Raw genomic sequence first — 21,627 nt, 5'->3', positions numbered from 1 at the left:
AAAAACGAAGGACCAACGTAATCTGCAAGTTGACGGTCAGGATTTATTTTTCCCTGCCCTGTTTTTTTTTCAGTTAGACACCGTAAATGTCAGCTTCTCGCACAATAGGACGTTGCCTGTGTACTCTCTCACTCGCGTTCCGCACACTGCGTAAATCTTGCACTACTTTTGAGGTGTAGGCATTGGTCAATATCGATGGCTTCACTGTCTAAAGGTGCAATGGCAATATGAAGGAAAACGAAGAAACGAACGGTAATTGAAGGACAAATGGGCGTACTGAAAATGAAGGCACATGAGATTCAACAGCGCGTTGCATGGTGAAGCAGCTACAACTTGAGGAATGATCGCGTGCGCGTAGTCTATCTCTGTGCCATGGGTGAAGTGATGTGAAGATTCGTAGAGCCATGTGCACCGCCATCGTATCCGCTCGGCGAATTTTTCTCCTATGGCAAAACCTACTTTGGTGGACTTTGCTGAGTTGTCCAGACTTTTCGGTGACAAAATGGCGTTACGAAGTGCTGCCCTCTGCACGCCTATGGTTGCGTTTCAAAGCGCCCTTCAATCCTTCTTTTTTGTCAGAGTGAAAATACAACTATCGCGATAATGGCGCTGGCTGCTCAGAAGTTTTCTTGATTTTTTTTCTTTATTGCCATGGAAGGTATTTCGGGCATGTGTGCTCTAAAATGTGGGCCGCCACAACCCGAGCTATGCTTTTCACTCCATTGGCAAAATTATATTTTTAACCACAAAGTGTCTAAAGTGTTTAAAAATCTCTCACTCTGTTATAAACGAATAGTGCGTTCACATGAAAAGCGAACGTGAATGTTAGCACTCTTCCAACTAACGAAGCGTTCGCAAGCAGTTATTCGCACGGAAACAAAGGTTACCCTTGCGCGCTAATATAAAGGAAGCTGAAGTGCTTAATAATTAAAAACAAATGTTTTCATTATAGGGATATTTTAGTTATCGCGTTATTGGCGGCAGTAAACAAGCAGATACGGGGGAACAAGACTAAAACGTCTTCAGTGTTGGTCACTGTTTGGAACCCAAATTCGATTTTATTCGCAGATTTTCTAACTGTCTGTTAATGAAAAAACAGTCCTAGCTTGTTGTCGAAGTTGCTACGAGTCCTTTGCTCCTAATATAGCCGCCAATAGTAGTGGGAAGTAACTACAAAACACGAGGAAAAGCTGCAGTTATGCTGTCGAGCGGGCTGTTCAGTTTTGTCGTACTCTAGAGAAGATGGCGGATGGTGCTTCGCTGCAAGTTTGACATCTTGAATATTCGCATTACCAATCAAATCGTGCCGTACAGGAAGCCTGAAATAGATGATGTGGTCGTTGAAGAAAGTGTGTCTATTACACATGTGTCAATAAAGAGATACATTCATTCCTTCTACATTTTGATATTGTAGTTCGCTATCAACAATTATTGACACACGTAATGCAAACGTTGAGCAAACGATCTTACTTGGTTTTCTCAGGAGCAGCCGACTTCAACGAGAACGATTCTTCACGACAGACATCTCAGAAGTCCCCGGCAAAGGTGAGCCAACATTGGGTGTGTGTGGTTTTGTTCTCTTTTTTTTTTAATGCCGGCTGCAATGCGCAAGAGTTGCTGTATGGTAACGCAGAAGTCTGATCAAAGAGATAGGAGATATTTGAACGTTGACGGGTCAGGTCAGCCAGAAGCTGCTGACCACGAGACGAAGGGATGTATGCTGTGTTGTCTCCCGCCCTGAATGGCTGTTGCTTAGGCGTCGGCACGCCAGACGTGTGTTTCTGTGAGCTCTGTCGGATCACACCAGACACGTGTCGGCCGTTATCAACGGAAGCCGAGAACTGGACTTTCGGTCCACATGCTTTCTTTCTTCCCTTCCAGACTCAAACTACTGTCTCGACCATTCCTCTCTCCCCACCTTCCCCTCGTAGGAGCCCTCATAACGCTGATAAAGTAATTTTCTTCTAACAGTGGACCTCAGCTTTATGTAATCGTACCTTGCAGTGAACATCTGACTTCCGTTTCTACTCGGGACAGTTCCAAAAGGATGTCTACGTAACCACTACATTCAAATTATATTATTTCTTCGTACAATAAATGTAGGAGGGATGCCGTAATAGGGGCCTGGCGCTCCGCATTGACATTTCCTGCATCGGCCTTCATAGTGCACGTAAGTACAAGAGAGCTTTTGCATTCTGATGCGCAAGAACACGGCCGTAGCGACAACGAGTCGAACCCGCGACTTTACGCTCAGCAGGAGAAAGCATTTGTCTGTGCACCCCAGAGGGGGGTTTAATAGGCTAGCGCGCTCAGAGCGATTTCGCTACGATGTATCGTAGCAACAGCTTGCCATTGTGAACAACTGTAAAAGGGGAAAAAGAAAACTGCACAGTCATGCTTGAAGGGATGAAGCATCGACAGCGATATCAAGGTTTACCGCTAGCATCGAATTTCTGGGGTGGTGTTCTAATTAAATGCGGTTGCAACACACAGGCGCTACATAGCATGCCAGGCAGCTACTGCTTGGCAGAGGAAACATTGCCCTGGTAGGTACCAGGTGTCTTACAACGCTGGCTTTGTTAGAAGCGCCGGCAGTGGCATTGCAGGCGTCGCATCTCGGTGATGCACGAGACGACGTCCATGGGAAAGCATTAACTTTAATAATAATAATCATCATCACCAGCCTGATTACGCTCATTGCAGGGAAAAGGCCTCTCTCATACTTCTCCAACTACCCCGGCCATGTAATAATTGTGGCCATGTTGTCCATGCAAACTTTGAAATCTCATCCGGCCCCCTAACTTTCTGCCGCCCCCTGCTACGCTTCCCTTCCATTGGAATCCAGTCCGTAACCCTTAATGACCATCGGTTATCTACCTTCCTGATTACATGTCCTGCCCATGCCCATTTCTTTTTCTTGATTTCAACTAAGATTTCGTTAACTCGCGTTTGTTCCCTCACCCAATCTGCTCTTTTCTTACCCCTTAACGTTACACCTATCACTCTTCTTTCCATAGCTCGTTGCGTGGTCCTCAATTTAAGTAGAACCCTTTCCGTAAGCCTCCAGGTTTCTGCACCGTATGTGAGTACTAATAAGACACAGCCGTTATACACTTTTCCCTTGAGGGATAATGGTAACCGGCTGTTCATGATCTGACAATGCCTGCCAAACGTACCCCAGCCCATTCTTATTCTTCTGATTATTTCAGTCTCATGATCCGGATCCGTGGTCACTACCTGCCCTAAGTAGATGTTTTCCCTTATCTGTTCCAGTGCCTCGCTACCTAACGTAAACTGCTGTTTTCTGCAGATTAATTTCTAGACCCACCCTTCTGCTTGGCCTCGCCAGGTCAGTGAGCATGCATTGCAATGGGTCGCGTGAGTTACTAAGCAAGGCAATATCATCAGCGAATCGCAAATTACTAAGGTATTCTCCATTAACTCTTATCCCCAATCCCTCCCATTCCAGGTCTCTGAATACCTCCTGTAAACACGCTGTGGATAGCTTTGTAGAGATAATATCTCCCTGCCTGACTCCTTTCTTTATAACAATTTTGTTGCTTTCTTTATGGAGGATTATGGTGGCTGTGGAGCCACCATAAATAGATTTTGGTATTTTTACATATGGCCTGTCTACACCTTGGTTCCGTAATGCCTATCTGACGGCTGAGGTTTCGACTGAATCAAACCCTTTCTCGTAATCAATGAAAGCTATATATAAGGGTTGGTTATATTCCGCACATTTCTATATCATCTGATTGATAATGCGAATATGGCCTATTGTTGAGTAGGCTTTATGGAATCCTGCCTGGTACCTTGGTTGACAGAAGTCTAAGATGTTCCTGATTCTATTTGCTATTACCCTAGTAAATACTTTGTAGGCAACGAACAGTAAGCTGATCGGTCTATAATTTTTCAAGTCTTTGGCGTCCCCTTTCTTCTGGATTGGGATTATGTTAGCGTTCATCGAAGTTTCCAGTATGCTCTAGGTCATGAGGCATTGCGTATACAGGGCGGCCAGTTTTTGTAGAACAATCTGCCCACCATCCTTCAACAAATCTGCTGTTACCCGATCCTCCCCAGCCGCCTTCCCCTTTGGCATAACTCCCAAGGCTTTCTTTACTTCTTCCTGCGTTACTTGTGGGATTTCAAATTCCTCTAGACTATGCTGTCTTCCATTATCGTCGTGGGTGCCACTGGTACTGTATAAATCTCTATAGAACTCCTCAGCCACTTGAACGATCTCATCCATGGTAATAATGATATTGCCGGTTTGCCATTAACGCATACACCTGATTCTGGCCCATTCCTGGTTTGTTCTTCACTGCTTTTAGGCTTCCTCCGTTGCTGAGAGCATGTTCAATTCTATGCATATTATACTTTCTTATGTCAGCTGTCTTACGCTTTTTGATTAACCTGGAAAGTTCTGCCAGTTCTATTCTAGCTGTAGCGTTAGAGGCTTTCATACATTGGCGTTTCTTGATCAGATCTTTCGTCTCCTGCTTTAATCAGTACTCAGTGAAATTATAGATAACGTTTGCGTCTATGTCAGATCCTCATACCTGCGCATCCACGCAGCAAATAAAAAAATAAAAAAACGTGTGTGTTTACAGCGGCAGGCCTGTGTGCAAAGGCCACCGCAGAAGCGGAAGGCAGACGCTGGCCTCGGAACCGCCGAACCAAAGCCACGATAAGAGTATACGAACGGGGAAGAGCGGACTTTGGATTACTTTTTGACCACCCGGTTTTCTTTAATGTGCACCCATGCATGGTACGCGGGCGTTATTGCATTTCGCCCCATCAAAATGTGGATTTCGCGGCCGGAATTTGAACCCGTGCTCTCGGGTTTAGCAACGCGACACCAACGCCACTACGCCTCGCACCCCGGCGCGTTTATCGGTAATATGACGGTGAGTCCACTTCGCTTCGTGTTGTTTTGCACTCAAACGTACTCGTCGTCTCTGAAGACAATGTTCAGTCTAAACCCTCGCATGCAAGCTGCGTAAGCACCGTGGATAGCGGGACACCACAACGGCACCGGCAACGGTGCGACTGTGCCTCGGGCCGCCATGTAATTGCACCCTCAATAAAAAATTCTTAGAATAGGAACTATCAAAAGGTACGGTTTGGAGTGCGAGAACAAGATAAGGCCTATTGTAGCTTCTGCAGAAGAACACAGTTCGCTGAAGGAGAATGCATATACTGTAGAAATGGGAGATTGTTAAGTTGTCCGAATTCGAATCGAATGTGAGCGTTAGGTATTAAATATCGAGTTGAATGCTGAATAGCCAAACGGAGATAGCAATATTTATTTCGACGTAAGTACGTACCGCGCTTGAATTGACTAGTGAAACAAAAACAGACATCACTGACAAGTATGGTCCAATACAAACACAATATCACTAATGTTCATGAAAGGAACTGCAGAATTTGCTTCAAAACATATTTTAAAGTCTCGTTACAAACAAGGTTTTCATGCATTAACAGCTGCTACATGACTAGCTTTCTAAAAACGTTAGAGAAATTATCGTTGAAGATCGGAAGGTTCGGAAAAAAGAAAAGAAACAGCTACTGGAGGACTTAATTGTATGCCGTATAAACCGGTAAAACGTCTCCAGATGAGTGCAGTGTGTTTGGATGGAGAAACGACACAGCCAAATAAGCGACGAACAGAGCGCCATTCCGAAAGAAGGAAGATTATTCGGCTTGCGTGTCGCAGACCACTAGACATCTTCAGTCGTCAATAACTCACGTTTCTTTTTCACCTGGTTTCCCGCGCTTCTCCCTCACTCAGTTTCAGTCTTCAAGCGAGCAAGCGACAAAGTTTCCCTTGCTACAGGGACTGGTGCAAGGAAGTCGTGCCCAGTCTGTAAACTGATAAGAGGTTACCTTTTGCATCTTTACTAACTTTTCATTAGCAGTAGATGAGCAAGTGCACTACTTAAAATAATATTTAGCATATTTAAATGTTAGCAAGAAAATTGGAACACATCACTTGGTTCCCGACGTCCGCCTATCGTGGTAATCTGGTTTCAAAAAAATAAAATTTTATCTTGAGTGCTGTGTCCTTTTAAATTTGCGGCAGTCTTCGCAAAAACATCTAGTAGACACAAGTGAGAATTGGTGAGATCACCCTTCAGCTGCGGGAGTCTTGTGTGTTCAATCTCTGAAAAGAACTGCCTATTTCAGTGGTTACGACCCCATAACTTAGAACAAGTGACTTCCTGTTAATTAACTTCATCACAAGCGGTCACGCGTATTAACACTCAGACAGTTGTTTTTTTGCAGAGTAGTGCTTTCAGAAGAGCAGTTTTAGGATGACCATTTTCACGCTCTAAAGCGCGCTATCACAAAACCATGCAGGTGAAACATAGCTGCCTTTGGCCAACCATGGCTTTGCATCATTAACCCGTTTAGTGCGGGCTCTTGCGGTCGTCCTTTTTGGCACCTAGCATCGGGTAATTAATACGTAAGCATTCTCTGGCTAGTACCCCACCAAACTGGTCCGTCCCGTGACGCCTTATATCGGCAATATAAATGAATAATTGGTCATATTAACACACGTAATCTTTAATACAGTGTAATAATAGATGATTGGTAGCGATGGGTAGACATGCATAAGCTAGCTAAATAAGTAAGCAATTGCGAAGTAGTAGCCGAGGCAAAGAATGTTTACTCCTTAGTAGACAATTCTCAGAATTACTGCAGCATTTATTTTTCTCTGATATTTTAATAATAACACAATGGTTCATATTGTATTGTGCGGAAATTAAAGAAAAGAAGAATGACGAGTAATGGGTAATGCTCTTCTGTTGTCGTTGTCACATTTCTATCTGGCAAAAGCAATGAAAAAAAATGCACCGACGATTACGATACTCCCTATGAGAAACTTGAGCTCAGCTCTATGCGTGTTTACATTTTGCGTGCCAATATTTCATATTATGATTATACAGGTACACGGTTTAAATTAGGAAAATAACGCTATGTGTAGCGCACTTTGTTTCCATACAGACGACGTGCACTACACTGGCACGATATCGTAGCCATCGTTGCCGTGCAGCCCGTCTTGCGCGGAACTACGCTTTTCCGCCAACGACGAGAGCTGTCCTGCGCCGCGGGGAAATCGTGCGACCAGTGTCCGCGGTCACAACACCCAAGGAAGGGAGCGTCACATCGGGTCTCACTCGTAGCCGCCCGCCATTGCCCCTTGCAGGAACAGTGATCACGTCACACATGCCGGTACTGCCGACTGACCTCAACAGCTGACGCCACGGACAAGTGCCGCCCTCCCCACTTCACTCCACCCTGGCCTCCCCCCCCCCCCCCCCCCTCTCGGAAGCGCAGATCAGATCGCCCACGCGGCTGCTGATGCCCTGGCCCTCCACTTCACCCTTCATGCTTTCCCTGTAGCTTCCACCTCCACTTTCCTCCTCGCGCGCTCTTCTTTTATCTACCACGCACTGCGCTCCACGTTTGCTTTCAAGTTTCGCCTGTGCTCGTTCGCTCGGTTACGCGGTACAACGCCGCCGACGCTCAACACAGGCACGGGCCACTTTAGAGCTGATCTCTGGAACAACATGACGGGAGAGAAAGTGGGAAACGTATCGGTACGTCATTGACGCTCAAACTCAATCAACAACCCAGTTTGTTATGATGGAACCCGACTGTCCGAACGACCAGTGTCGGCGCACGAAAGGTAACAATATTGCGGCATTTCTTCTCGAGTGCAGGAAGACGGCGGCTTTCGCATTTCGAGCAGTGGTTTTTACGGCCATCGTGGTCGTCATCGTAATCGCGGCGATTCTACTGAGGCACCGGGACGCTGCGACCACGGTGGTGTCCAAGGATTTCAACAGTACCGAAGCAAACGAGGACCTAGGGGAAACGACCAGCCACTCCGCCAGGACCACGGCCACAGGGTCTGCAGAATCCAGGAACCAGTTTGTCAGGACATCCGCCACCGGGTCCGTAGAAACCACAAACGTGGCTGTCGGAAACGCTACTGAGGTTCCGGGGACATCCACTCCCGAGGTGAGATTGCCCGTCGTGGTAGCGCGACCGCTACGGCTTTGCACTGCTGACATCGAGGTGACAAGTTCGATAGGGGCAGCATTGCGATAGAAGCTGAAAGCAAAAAAAAAAATGCTCGTTTACCGTGCATCGAGTAGCAAAGTAGAAAACTCCAGGCGGTCTAAATTAATCCAGTGCCACCCTCCTCCACGCCGCACCCAACGCTGCGGGTCGCATAATAAGGTCGTGGTAATGGCACGTAAAGAGGCGCAGAATTTTAACTTAGCGAGATGTATCGGCAAATTCCGGTGTAATTTCGCCCGTCATGACCATCGCGAGGTTAGCACTCATGCCCGGTTGTCGAGTACTGCGAGCGCCTCGAGAAGTGCTAAAAGTGTGCGAATAGTAGTTTTCAAAACCAAAGCGATTACTTTATCGCATCGAGTCTTAGATTATTGAATACATTTCAAATAGTTTTCGATCAGTGAGCGGCCGTTGTCACTATTGTTCTGAAGCGATCTTCTCACCCTACGATACTAACAACGTCAGCAAGTTTCCGCCAATGTATCGCACCTTATATACTGTTCTTTATTAAAAGCAGAAATGAAGAATTAAGAGCAATTAACAGTTTATTCGTATACTCAAGATTCATGGTTGAGTGCAAATGGTGGTTGTTTAGCCTCATAATTTCTATTTACAGAGAGGTGACGCGCGTTCCAGTCAGTAACGTATCGTCTTTTATGTCCATTAACACCATCAAGTAATGATTTGTCGCAGTTTATGTTCGAATGTTATGCTTGATCAATTCACCATTCGAAATATTGAAGAAGCCTTAGTAACTACAAGCAGTGACTACGCAATCCACAAATTGAATCGGAGTGAGGCAGTATTTACTTCCTTATTCGAGAGTTTAAAATATTTCCGCATCCCTACTGAGAAGTTCAATCGGCCTAACTAATACCTCCTTGGAAAAATTAACCATATCCTCAAAGAAATTTATTTGGACTGCTTACAAATAAACTTGCAGCTGACAAAAACTACGATCGGTGTACGATCTGAGCTATTCGCTCCGATGGTATACCAACCGTCCTGGAAAGGCGCTGGTCCCGTGTTTGATCCCCCTACCAGAAATATTTTTTTCCACCTGAGAAGCTTTCTCACCGAGTGAGAAGGAGAATCAACTTTTATTGAGCCCTTAGTAAATGTTGGTGCGCGCTGGCACCGGACGGGGTGGAGCCTTCTTCTCAGGTCTCATATGCGTCCAGCAGTTCCTGGCCCCTAGCCGCCAGCGCGAGCGGGCGGCTTGGGATGTGCACCACCAGACCAATACAAAAACTTTATTCGCTGGAGTTAAACGAGTAATTTGGCGGCCGGGAGTGTGTTGAAATAATCGCAGCACAGTCACGGATCGAAGATAGAGCGCCTCCTTCCTGGAGGGAGCCCGTACTCACGAGCACATGCAGCCAGGGGCTACCTGAACGGCAAAGAATAAAAAGAATGCCTGATGCTTTGAACCTCGCTTCTTGTCAGTAAACCGTACGCCATCCTAAACGTATACATATACATGTATATATATATATATATATATATATATATATATATATATATATATATATATATATATATATATATATATATATATATATATATATATATATATATATATATATATATATATATATATATATAGCGCGCGATGATGGTGGTTTACTCCGGATTACTTTAAGTTGCACTTCGTCTTCGAAGAGGCGGGACATGTGTCGAGTGAGCTCCTGAACAGCGTTTTGCAATGTGCTGAACCCGGCCTAAGTCATTAATCCGGTACCTCAAAGACGTGCCGCGAAGGCATTTAATTTGCATTTACCGCTAAATCAATACTCAATAATATTTTTCTATCACTAACCTTACTCCACTTTATACGGGATTCTGAAGAACTGATTTGCCATGTCCCGTATGCTGAACAAACAGTAACCCTTGATTTCATCGCGGCAAAGTTATATACGATGCCTTTATTTGACACTGTAGGTGCACCGCTGCGACGGCGCCTTCAAAACTGTTTACCATAGCGTTTGCAAATAAAATTCTTAGAGAGAACTAGGGCGCTGCGATATCGCCCAGCTCCCGTGGGAGTGATGGACAGCACATGAGTTTTACCTTGTGTCGGAGCTTGTGACTTTAAGCGTTCTTTTGTGCGCGTTAAATGCGCGAAATCTTTCCAAATTCCCAAGCAATCACATTTTCTAAGCGCATGAAGGCATGAAGTTTCTTCCCAGGTGCAATATTATCGAGAACTGTTGTACTTATGACACAATGTCTTGTTGAAAAATATTGCTAATTTGCAGTCACAAAACCGTGCGAAGCTAGAAAGACGAAGTTAAGGCAAATCTATGCAATACCCAATATGCTCATGGAGAAAGCAATGAATTATGAGGGAGCATCGCCGCACGCAATTGAAGCCAAGCGGATTGGCCCAGCCCGTGTTGTCATATGAGAGCGCGCGTTATGTTTGAGTACTCCAGCACTGCGGACAGACCTGCGGCAGGGAAGCCGAGCAAGGGCACATCGATGAGACTTTATCGTGAACCAAGCCTTTTAGTCTCCCGTGCTGTGTCTCATACATGGCGTGTTGGCGCGATGCTGTTAGGTAACAAACAAGGGATTGGCTTCTCAGAGGGTTCGCTTGCGAAGGGTGGCCGCGGGATGTATTCTGTCCTTGTGTATTTTCTTGCTCCGTGATTATTATCATGCTGGGACAGCCTCCCTAATTGCAGTTCCCGTATGCGCTAGCACCGTATACCCCTTTGGGTGTTTCTGCAGAAAACTTTATATATGGTTTGCACTGACGTCATGCAGGCCGCCATCTTAGGGTACTAGCACGTCGAGATGCTGCGTAAACGAGAAAAAGAGTTAGCACGACAGATGCGTGTTTAATCGACAGATAAACAAGTGACAGTGCTGACCCGATGAAAGACGGTCACTGTGAAAAAGAAGGCAAGACTGTTTTTCGTACGCGTCATGATTTATTGCACCGCCATCATCGTGACAGCCACGTTTGAGAACTAGCCCGGCACACCGTAATGACACGTGCAAACTATCGACCGTTTATGCCAACTCTCCTTAGCTTAGGGTCAGGACTGTTCCATACGCGTGAGCTGCAGACGTCTTTCGATCCCGACCAGGTGATCACCACCACCGGCAAACTGAAAGGCGGTTCAGTGGACGTGTACGGCGTGAGACTCCACCGCTGGCTTGGCGTGCCCTACGCTCACTTTGAAAGTGGAGGCAAGCGCTTTCCCTCCGCACAGCCGGCCGTCAAAGCAAGCAGTCACGTCGCTTTGGATGCCACCGAGTGGAGTCCGCCGTGCGCCCAGCTGGTCAACGATACCCTGTTGGGCCGCGAGGACTGCCTGCGCGTGAACGTGTGGGAACCGGTGAGCGCTGCCAAGAAACCCCTGCTCCTGGCCATGACGCAGGACTGGTTCTCGCGTGGCTCCAACAATTTGCCCGAATGGGAGCAGCTGGCTGCTAAGGGTAAGGGAGTCACAGTATGACGCCATAGCGCGTAGATTACGCAGCGACTTCGTGTCCGCAACGCAATAGGCCGACGTAGTACACACAGCGCTTTCATCAAATGAAACGCGCGAGTACGAGGCCTTCTCTTCGCGCTCACCTTGCTAGTGGCGTTGCCAGCAAGTGAATAGGAAGGCCCCGCAGCTATTGTAGCCCGCAATCGGCGGCCGAAAATAGTACGAGCGCTTTGCTACGACCCGGTAGAGTAAATAAAGCTGACAAGATAGAGAGCGAGACAAGTAAGGGAGGCTAACAAGTCGGGTGTTCGGTTAGCCACTCTGTAAAGGGAAGGGAGGTGAGAGATTGAAAGAAGGGCGAGGCAACGGCAAAAAAGTTTCACGCGTGCTATAGTGGACACGGGAGAGCGCAATAAGCGTCTCTTAGGGGGCCGGTTGATAACAAAAAAAAAAGAACTGCCTATTCGTACAACGTACAGCGTGTCAACTGGAAATTGCTATGTGTAGACAGCTTTGGCGAGGTGCAAACAGCAGCATTTGTCGAGCGTGCCGAACACAGTCACGAAGTGGTTAAAGCAGTTTCCGACCACAAACAAGATGAACACTGAGTCGTTATATGTGCCACATGAGCACGGAGATTATAATAAATATTGCTGATGCCTCAAATATTATTGTCATTTTCAGGATGCCCCGTATGTAGCCTCAATGTCTGAGCCTTAATATCGTTGGTTATTTAATTTGTTCGCGAGAACTTGTTGTACTGCAATATGCGTACTCTAGAAGCCGTAGCGTAGGCGGGGCATGGAAACTGAGGTTTTATTACGTAAAAAAAACAATTTATTGTTAACTTCCACCTCCAAGCGGTTCCCTTATGGGCAAAAGCTTTTTGATTTACTGTAAGCAAACTGTACTCTCAAAATACCAAGCTGCAGTAGCAACCAGTGGAGCTTTGCTAAACGTTGGCAGCCTGCGTTGTGCGACATTGATATAGGTCACATGCATATAGCATGCGTCTTTTTCACAATGGTCTATGGCCCCGTGCGCAGTCCGACCTCGTGCAGCTCTTGTGTGTTTGCATGTGCATTCCACATAAAAAAAAAAATCGGGCTGGCAGGCGAAGTTGGGTACGTCAAAGGTCTGCTGCGTGCTTCATAAAGTGTATAGAGACATTAGGGCGCGCAAATGACTTAACTAAACCCACAAGTTACATATATTCACGCGTTAGAAAGCTCGCAAGTCTTATCGTGTAATTTTGCACTCGTGCTCCCCCCCCCTATGCGCAGTGACCCTGTTCGTTTTCTGGAGGTTCATAGAGCCCCAGGGGGCCGAAATGAGCCTCCCCCCGCCCCCGATAGTGGTGACATCCGAGACTTCCCTGCGCTGCTCGAGCTTGCCGCATTTGTAGTTGCATTGGGAACAGGCTCTTGGCTGTATCTGCCGCGCTTGAGCTCCCTACGGAGACGAACCGGTTCCGCTGTGTTCAGACGGGTATGGTATCCGTCTGTCTTGCGGCCAAAGTGTGTTCGCGCCGTTTCTGGGCCCTACGTGTCGAAAGCTGGGGCACCATCACCGAGCAAGCGTGAAATTTATGAGAAAAATTGCACATTTGTAGTCCTTATAACCCTTGATGTGCACCAGTTCGAGTTTGGTAAATAATAACGATTGTGGCTTAGTAAGTTCTCTCAAGTCCAGCCATTCCTGCTCGCATGGAGAAATTTACTGCCGAGGTACGGCTCTCTGAACGCCGCACCCGAGGCTAAATGTAGCTCCGATTGCGTCATGAGTAACGGGACAACAGTGGCATCAGCGCACGCGACACATGCATGTTGGAGTAATGGATTCTTTCCTCTACACAACGACGCCAAAGTAATGCACTTGAGTATAGTACGGCTGCAAAGATATACGCAATACTAGCGTAACATGTTTCGTTGCGTGCGGTTTTAGCAAGCGACCCCCTAAAACAACTAAAGAAATAGTGATGCATCTATGCACTAGAAATCATTGGTGACTCGAATACTATTAGCCGTATATTTATGATTGGTGCGTAATTGTTGATGATATGCTACGTGTATCAATGCATTACAAATTATTGGTAGCTCTAATACTGTTAGCTGTCGATCTTATGATTGATGGGTAATTGTTGATGATATGCCACAGATATTGATTATTACAGCAGGCGGCACACACACAATAACATGTACCCAGTGGCCCAAGTTAGCATCAAGGTGGCTTATTGATGTATGGCGCATACTCAATGGCAAATACCTTGTGACGCAAGTTTGTGTCAGCGGTTCATTGATAAGCGGCACTTACACATTAGGACATATCGAGTGACCCAAGTTGGCATGAAAGGAGGTCATTGAAGAACGGCACATAATAGCTACATGCCAAGGGTGCTTCAAGGCAAAAAAAAATTGCAACATCGAAAATGTGTTTGCACTTCAAACAAACGAAATTCGACATTATTTAAGAAACCACTGAATAGTACTCAAGCGTTAAGAGAACGTAAACTGCATCTTCGCGTACGTGCTTTGAAAAAAAAGTCGCAAAACATCAGTTTACTTTCCCTTATAGTTGCGGTTACGGATATGTCGCGCCCCGACACACAAAGAGCTACATAGTGAACGTAGAAAAATGAAACATTTATTGCTCGCACCACGGGGTTGTATATGGGTGGTCTATGACGTACTCCGACGCGTCGCGTGCCTTGAGTGACGAATGCAGTTCTGGAGTCGCTGCTGGGTTGCCAACTGACGACACATCAGCTATCTGCATAATCGTATTTTAGGAGGGAACACCAGGAATCCGCAACTGTCAACCCTTCTTGAGGGAACCCTGTAACGGCAAGATGCTCTCTCATGTAGTCTTCAATGTCTGAAGGTGGAGACATATTCATCTAGGTGTCTTCGAGATCTTGTATTGTACTACGGCTGCACACAGCTCCCTATAAATTTCGTTTAGTGTTGAATTGCCAAATGAAAAGAGCTCTAAGGTTGCCTCGTCTCCCGCAGCAAAACAAGCGGTAGAGTGCGATGGCGAGTCGTAAAGCGAAGCTTGCTTTTGGAAAGTTCTCGGACTTTTCTGGCCATGGCTGCTGACTGGCTGCTGCTGTTTTGCCGAATAGTTCGGATGCGGGACAAAATTTTACTACGATACGAGTTGCCCAGGCTACATGGCCTTGTTTCTTATGAAATTACACAGTGATAAAACAAAATAATGCCTCAGCATCCTTATTGAAGCAAATCTAGGTCATCAAGAACAATTCCTTTAACGAAGCCAACCTTTCCCCGCTTGCTTCGCTAATCATTAGGCCACAATCGCACATATACTTTTGTACCAAGGCCAACTTCCCTTTTGAGATGTTTACCACGTCTTTGTGGTGATGATGATTTTCATAATATTGCACATGTTGACAACGAGGATTTTACAAGAAGTGGTCGGCACGTTTACAATAAATGAGAAGAAATAAAGGAATTCAAGGTGCTATAGGAGCTGCCACATTGTATAGCAGGGGCGCACGAGAGCGCTTGCTTTTCCGGCAGTAATTAAATGAGCAAATTAATCACCTTTTTTTAACAACCACTTTACGAAACCTTCGGTTCACTTAATTTCTGAAATGTGCGTTCAATCTGCATAGCATTTTTTATGCGCAACTTTCCTCGGTCATTGCGGTGTTTACAATATGCAGGTCAATGTGACAAAAAATTCGCCAATGTAGCCCAGCGTGGCTGGTGAGGCACCAACAATTAGCAGTGGTTTAGCTCGGCTATGCCAAGATATTGACACGTGTATTTATATTTATCGGGCGACCAGGTTTCACCGCCTAACAAATCTTATCGCGCAGCGCGGGACGCGCTTGCATGTATCCGAAGTTTCTGGAAAGTTACCGATGCTTCTATCCGCGTGTCTGTTGTCGCCGAACCTTGTGTTATCAGATTTCATCGCGTGACACGAATGGTGTAGAACTTTGTGGAAGACACGCGGGTCCCATCAGGTAATCTGGAACATTCGACGACTGATCTATAAAAGCCGACGCGCTTGACCCGCTGATCAGTTTTTCCGACGATCGCCGACCGTGTTCGCCGCTATCGTTGTGCTTTAAGTGTAGCCTGTTTTTGTGGGCACAGGTTCGCCCAATAAAAGTTAGTTTTCTCGTTCACAGTATTGCTACTGTGTTATTGCTTCTTTCTTCACCGTCACTACCACGTGACATCTGGTGGAGGTGCTTTTCGTCCATGTACAGGACGCCCCCGACAAGCCGTGATCCCAGCCCAGACCGCGAACAGAACACCAACGTTATCCCGGACCACCGAGCAAGCCGCCGTCTTCAACAGCTGCCCCCGGAGCACGGACTTCTACCTGAGAAGACCAAGAAGATTGTGGCCAAGGCAACCGCAATGGCAGCCCCAGCGTCCCCCATCGTCCTGCAGCAGCCCAGGGAACCACCGACGTTCCGCGGTTCCACATTTGAGGACCCGGAAACCTGGCTGGAAACGTATGAGAGGGTCGCTACGTTTAACAACTGGGCAAGCGAGGACAAGCTACGACATGTCTATTTCGCATTGGAGGACGCCGCCAAGACGTGGTTCGAGAATCGAGAAGCCACCTTGACGACGTGGGACCTCTTCCGAAGCGGCTTCCTGAAAACATTTCAAAGCGTCGTGCGAAAAGAGCGAGCCCAAGCTCTACTGGAGACAAGAGCGCAGCTGCCGAATGAGACGATCGCGATTTTCACTGAGGAAATGAGCCGTCTGTTCCGCCACGCCGACCCAGAAATGTCTGAGGAGAAGAAAGTACGTCTACTGATGCGTGGCGTAAAGGAGGAACTTTTCGCCGGTATGGTAAGAAGTCCACCGAAGACCGTCGACGAGTTTCTTCGTGAGGCGACGAGCATCGAGAAGACACTGGAATTGCGGAACCGGCAATTTGACCGACGCACCAAGCCAACAAGCTACTCCGGAATTCAATCACTGGCCACGGACGATTTATGCGAGACCATCAGGGCCATCGTGCGCGAAGAACTGCGCAAGGTCTTGCCATCGTCGCAGCCTCAAGTGGCCTCGATCGCAGATGTCGTGAAAGAAGAGGTGCACCGATCGCTAGGAGTTCCTGAGGTGCAACCACAATTACCGCAGCCCCAGCCAGAAGCGATGACTTACGCCGCCATCGCACGCCGTCAAGCTCCCCCTCCGCGACAATGCCAGGTCCCTGTAACGCCGCAATTCCGTCGTCTACCGCCGCCGCCGCCAGCACGCCCACCCGTCGCCCAGCGCACCTACGCGAGGAAGACGGACATTTGGCGCGCCCCCGACCACCGCCCGCTCTGCTACCACTGCGGCGAAGCCGGGCACGTGTACCGCCGATGCCCATACCGCGACCTGGGATTGCGAGGCTTCGCCGTGAACGCACAGCGCCCGAGGGAAGGTGAACGCCCTCGTGACATCGCCGATTACCTCGCCGCTACTCAGTGGAGCCCTCGACGACCGTCCCGTTCACCGTCACCAGGCCGCTACCTGTCGCCGCAGCACCGACCATACACCGGCCCAGCCCGGGGCCGCTCTGCGAGCCCATATCCGGAAAACTAAAAGCAGCAACCGATGGAGGTGCGGTTGCTGTTCGTCGAATTGACGAAGATCCTCCGCCGCCGACGAAGACGACGAAGAAACCGTCTCGACGACCTAATGACGACACGCCGCCGTCCCGACGAAGTCAGGAAGCCAAGATTACACCGACGAAAGACGACCTGACGAAGCGACGTTCCAGCTTCAGTTCAACACGACGCAGCCGTGATCCGACGCCACGACCTAACTGCAACGCCAGACAAAGAACCACCGACCTTGACGTGCTTCTCGACGGCCACGCAGTCACTGCCTTAGTCGACACAGGGGCCGATTACTCCGTAATGAGTGGACGCATCGCCGCCCAGTTGAAGAAGGTTAAGACTGCATGGGAGGGCCCCCAAATTCGGACCGCTGGAGGGCACCTCATTACGCCGACTGGAATCTGCACGGCAAGAATTACCATTCATGACCGGACTTACCCTGCCACCTTCGTTATCCTGCAACAGTGTTCACGAGACGTCATTCTCGGCATGGACTTCCTGAACCAACACGGCGCCATCATCGACCTGAAGTCGCAGTCAATAACGCTGTCGGAAGATCAAGCGATACCATCGGAGCGCCCTTGTAGTCACCACGCCTTGAGTGTGCTCGAAGATCAAGTGAGCATCCCGCCTCGCTCCAGCATCGTTATTTCGGTCGGCACCGAAACACCCGCTGACGTAGAAGGCGTCATCGAAGGCGACCAACGTCTACTACTCGACCGTGAAATTTGCGTCGCAAGAGGGATCGCTCGACTGCACGGAGGAAACACGAGAGTGTTGCTGACAAACTTCAGCCAGGAGTTCAAGCACATCAACAAGGGCACGACGATCGCATTCATCGAGGAAATACAGGAAACCAGCGATGCCTTCGTCCTCTCGGATTCTGTTGCATCTACCCCGACGACCGTAGTTCCCGAGCCAGACTTCAACATAAATCCAAGTCTCCCCGTGATTAAGCAGCAACAGCTCAGAAGTCTGCTTCGACGACACAAAGACTGCTTTTCGACGTCATCAAGGATTCGACAAACGCCAGTCGCAAAGCATCGCATAATCACCGAAGAGAGCGCTCGACCACTACGCCAGAGCCCTTACCGAGTTTCGACGCGAGAACGCGAAGCTATAAGACAACAAGTCGACGAAATGCTGCGCGACGACATCATCCAGCCGTCGAAAAGCCCGTGGGCGTCTCCAGTTGTTTTAGTGAAGAAAAAGGACGGAACCCTACGTTTCTGCGTCGATTATCGTCGACTGAACAAAATCACGAAGAAAGACGTATACCCCCTCCCACGGATAGACGACGCATTAGATCGGCTCTGCAATGCTAAATACTTCTCATCGATGGACCTCAAGTCTGGCTACTGGCAAATAGAAGTCGACGAAAGGGATCGCGAAAAGACCGCCTTCATCACGCCAGACGGCCTCTATGAATTCAAGGTTATGCCGTTTGGACTGTGCTCGGCGCCTGCAACGTTCCAGCGCGTGATGGACACGGTTTTAGCAGGATTGAAGTGGCAGACCTGTCTTGTTTACTTGGATGACGTCGTCGTCTTCGCCGGAAATTTCGACAATCACCTTAAGCGGCTTGCGACAGTATTAGAGGCCATCAAGTCATCAGGGCTCACCCTGAAGCCGGAAAAGTGTCACTTCGCTTACGATGAGCTTCTATTCCTAGGCCATGTCATCAGCAAATCTGGAGTGCGCCCCGACCCGCAGAAGACAGCTGCCATCGCAAAGTTCCCGCAGCCAATCGACAAGAAGGCAGTGCGCAGATTCCTTGGCATGTGTGCCTACTATAGGCGCTTTGTCAAGGACTTTTCACGCATCGCTGAGCCGCTGACGCAGCTAACTAAATGCGACGTCGAGTTCAAGTGGGAAACGCCGCAGGCCGAGGCATTTCAAGAACTCAAACGACGCATGCAGTCGCCGCCCGTACTTGCGCACTTCGACGATCACGCCGATACCGAAATCCACACTGACGCCAGTAGCCTAGGCCTCGGCGCCGTCCTGGTCCAGAGAAAAGATGGACATGAACACGTGATAGCTTACGCTAGCCGGTCGTTGTCAAAAGCGGAAGGCAATTATTCTACAACCGAAAAGGAATGCCTCGCCATCGTTTGGGCTACAGCGAAATTTCGCCCTTACCTATATGGCAGGCCATTCAAAGTCGTCAGCGACCATCACGCCTTGTGTTGGCTAGCGAATTTAAAGGATCCCTCAGGACGGCTGGCACGGTGGAGCCTCAGACTACAAGAATACGACATCACCGTAACATACAAGTCCGGACGAAAACACTCAGACGCCGATTGCCTATCCCGCGCCCCCATTGACCCGCCGCCGCAAGATGACGAGGATGACGACGCCTTCCTTGGAATAATAAGCGCGGAAGACTTCGCCGAACAACAACGAGCGGACCCGGAACTTAAAGGCCTCGTCGATTATTTGGAAGGGCACACCGACGTTGTCCCCAGGGCATTTAAGCGCGGATTATCTTCCTTCACGCTTCAAGACAGTCTACTCGTGAAGAAGAACTTCTCGCCAGTCCGCGCCAATTACCTTCTTGTTGTCCCGTCAGGACTTCGTCCAGAAGTATTGCATGCCCTACATGACGATCCGACCGCTGGACACCTCGGATTTTCCCGGACACTATCAAGGATACAAGAAAAGTATTATTGGCCGCGCCTGACCACCGACGTCGCCCGTTATGTCAGAACATGCCGAGACTGTCAGCGACGCAAGACACCGCCGACAAGGCCAGCCGGATTACTACAGCCAATCGAGCCCCCTTGCCGACCATTCCAGCAGATCGGGATGGACTTGCTGGGACCCTTTCCGACGTCAATAACCGGAAATAAGTGGATCGTCGTGGCGACGGACTACCTCACCCGCTTCACTGAAACAAAAGCACTGCCGAAAGGTAGCGCAGCCGAAGTGGCGAAATTCTTTATCGAAAACATCCTGCTGCGACATGGCGCCCCAGAAGTCCTCATCACCGACCGAGGAACGGCCTTTACAGCGGAGCTCACCCAAGCCATTCTGAAATACAGTCAGACAAGGCACAGGAGGACAACGGCTTACCACCCGCAGACGAATGGTCTTACGGAGCGGCTGAATAAGACCCTCGCCGACATGCTAGCGATGTACGTTGACGTCGAACACAAGACCTGGGATGCCGTCCTGCCGTACGTAACATTCGCTTATAACACGGCGGTGCAAGAAACAACACAGATCACGCCGTTCAAGTTGGTTTACGGCAGGAACCCGACGACGACGCTCGACGCCATGCTGCCGCACGTAACGGACGAAGAGAATCTTGACGTCGCTACCTATCTCCAGCGCGCCGAAGAAGCCCGACAGCTCGCCCGCCTGCGAATCAAAAACCAGCAGAGGACCGACAGCCGACACTACAATCTCCGACGACGCTTCGTCGAGTACCAGCCCGGCGACCGTGTTTGGATATGGACCCCTATACGCCGACGAGGACTGAGCGAGAAGCTTTTGCGTCGCTATTTTGGACCGTACAAGATCATCCGACGTATTGGTGCACTGGACTACGAGGTCGTGCCAGACGGCATTTCGCTGTCACAGCGGCGCCGCTCACGACCTGAAATTGTCCACGTTGTGCGGCTCAAGCCGTACCACCAGCGTTGACGGACTTTCGTACTTCGCGTAACTGACCTTTGGACTTTATTTCTTTTCGTTGTTTTGTTACTTATGTTTAATAAGTGTCCCTTTGTGTTTCGCTCTCTTTGTAGTATCGGGACGATGCTTTTTAAGAGGGGGGTATTGACACGTGTATTTATATTTATCGGGCGACCAGGTTTCACCGCCTAACAAATCTTATCGCGCAGCGCGGGACGCGCTTGCATGTATCCGAAGTTTCTGGAAAGTTACCGATGCTTCTATCCGCGTGTCTGTTGTCGCCGAACCTTGTGTTATCAGATTTCATCGCGTGACACGAATGGTGTAGAACTTTGTGGAAGACACGCGGGTCCCATCAGGTAATCTGGAACATTCGACGACTGATCTATAAAAGCCGACGCGCTTGACCCGCTGATCAGTTTTTCCGACGATCGCCGACCGTGTTCGCCGCTATCGTTGTGCTTTAAGTGTAGCCTGTTTTTGTGGGCACAGGTTCGCCCAATAAAAGTTAGTTTTCTCGTTCACAGTATTGCTACTGTGTTATTGCTTCTTTCTTCACCGTCACTACCACGTGACAATATACGTAGCGTGAGCTGAGGCAGGTTGCTCAGCCTCCTGGTGATGCCGCTTTGCAAGACGTTCCTCGCTTTGCTTCGGTGTCAGCACGTTTACCCTTCATCTGTTCGTTCTTCCTACGCTCAACCGCTAATTGCCAGGCAACTACTTCGAGATCCGATGAGTTAATCTTCTCCGCTCTTCTGCGCCGCTGAGCAACAATTTTGCTCTCCTTCTCCATGGCTATACCATACTGGCAAACGCCCCGCTATGTGCAGACCCCCATAGATACCT

General features: G+C 48.6%; 1 protein-coding gene across 2 annotated transcripts in view; it reads left to right on the top strand.

Moving 5' to 3' along the window:
* The window catches only part of LOC135905034 (uncharacterized), a 66,814-nt gene that overhangs the window by 25,156 nt on the left and 20,031 nt on the right, over positions 1–21,627 (top strand). For both annotated transcript variants that reach the window (XM_065436037.2, XM_065436036.2), the window contains exons 4-6: positions 1,484–1,545; positions 7,731–8,031; positions 11,190–11,541. In XM_065436037.2, the coding sequence (XP_065292109.1) occupies positions 1,484–1,545; positions 7,731–8,031; positions 11,190–11,541 (715 nt within the window). The remainder of the gene's footprint in view (positions 1–1,483; positions 1,546–7,730; positions 8,032–11,189; positions 11,542–21,627) is intronic.

This window comes from Dermacentor albipictus, chromosome 6 (genome assembly GCF_038994185.2).
Source record: "Dermacentor albipictus isolate Rhodes 1998 colony chromosome 6, USDA_Dalb.pri_finalv2, whole genome shotgun sequence".
Taxonomy (NCBI): Eukaryota; Metazoa; Arthropoda; class Arachnida; order Ixodida; family Ixodidae; genus Dermacentor; species Dermacentor albipictus.
Note: the sequence above shows the minus strand (reverse complement) of the source record. Positions and strands in the feature narration are given on the sequence as shown.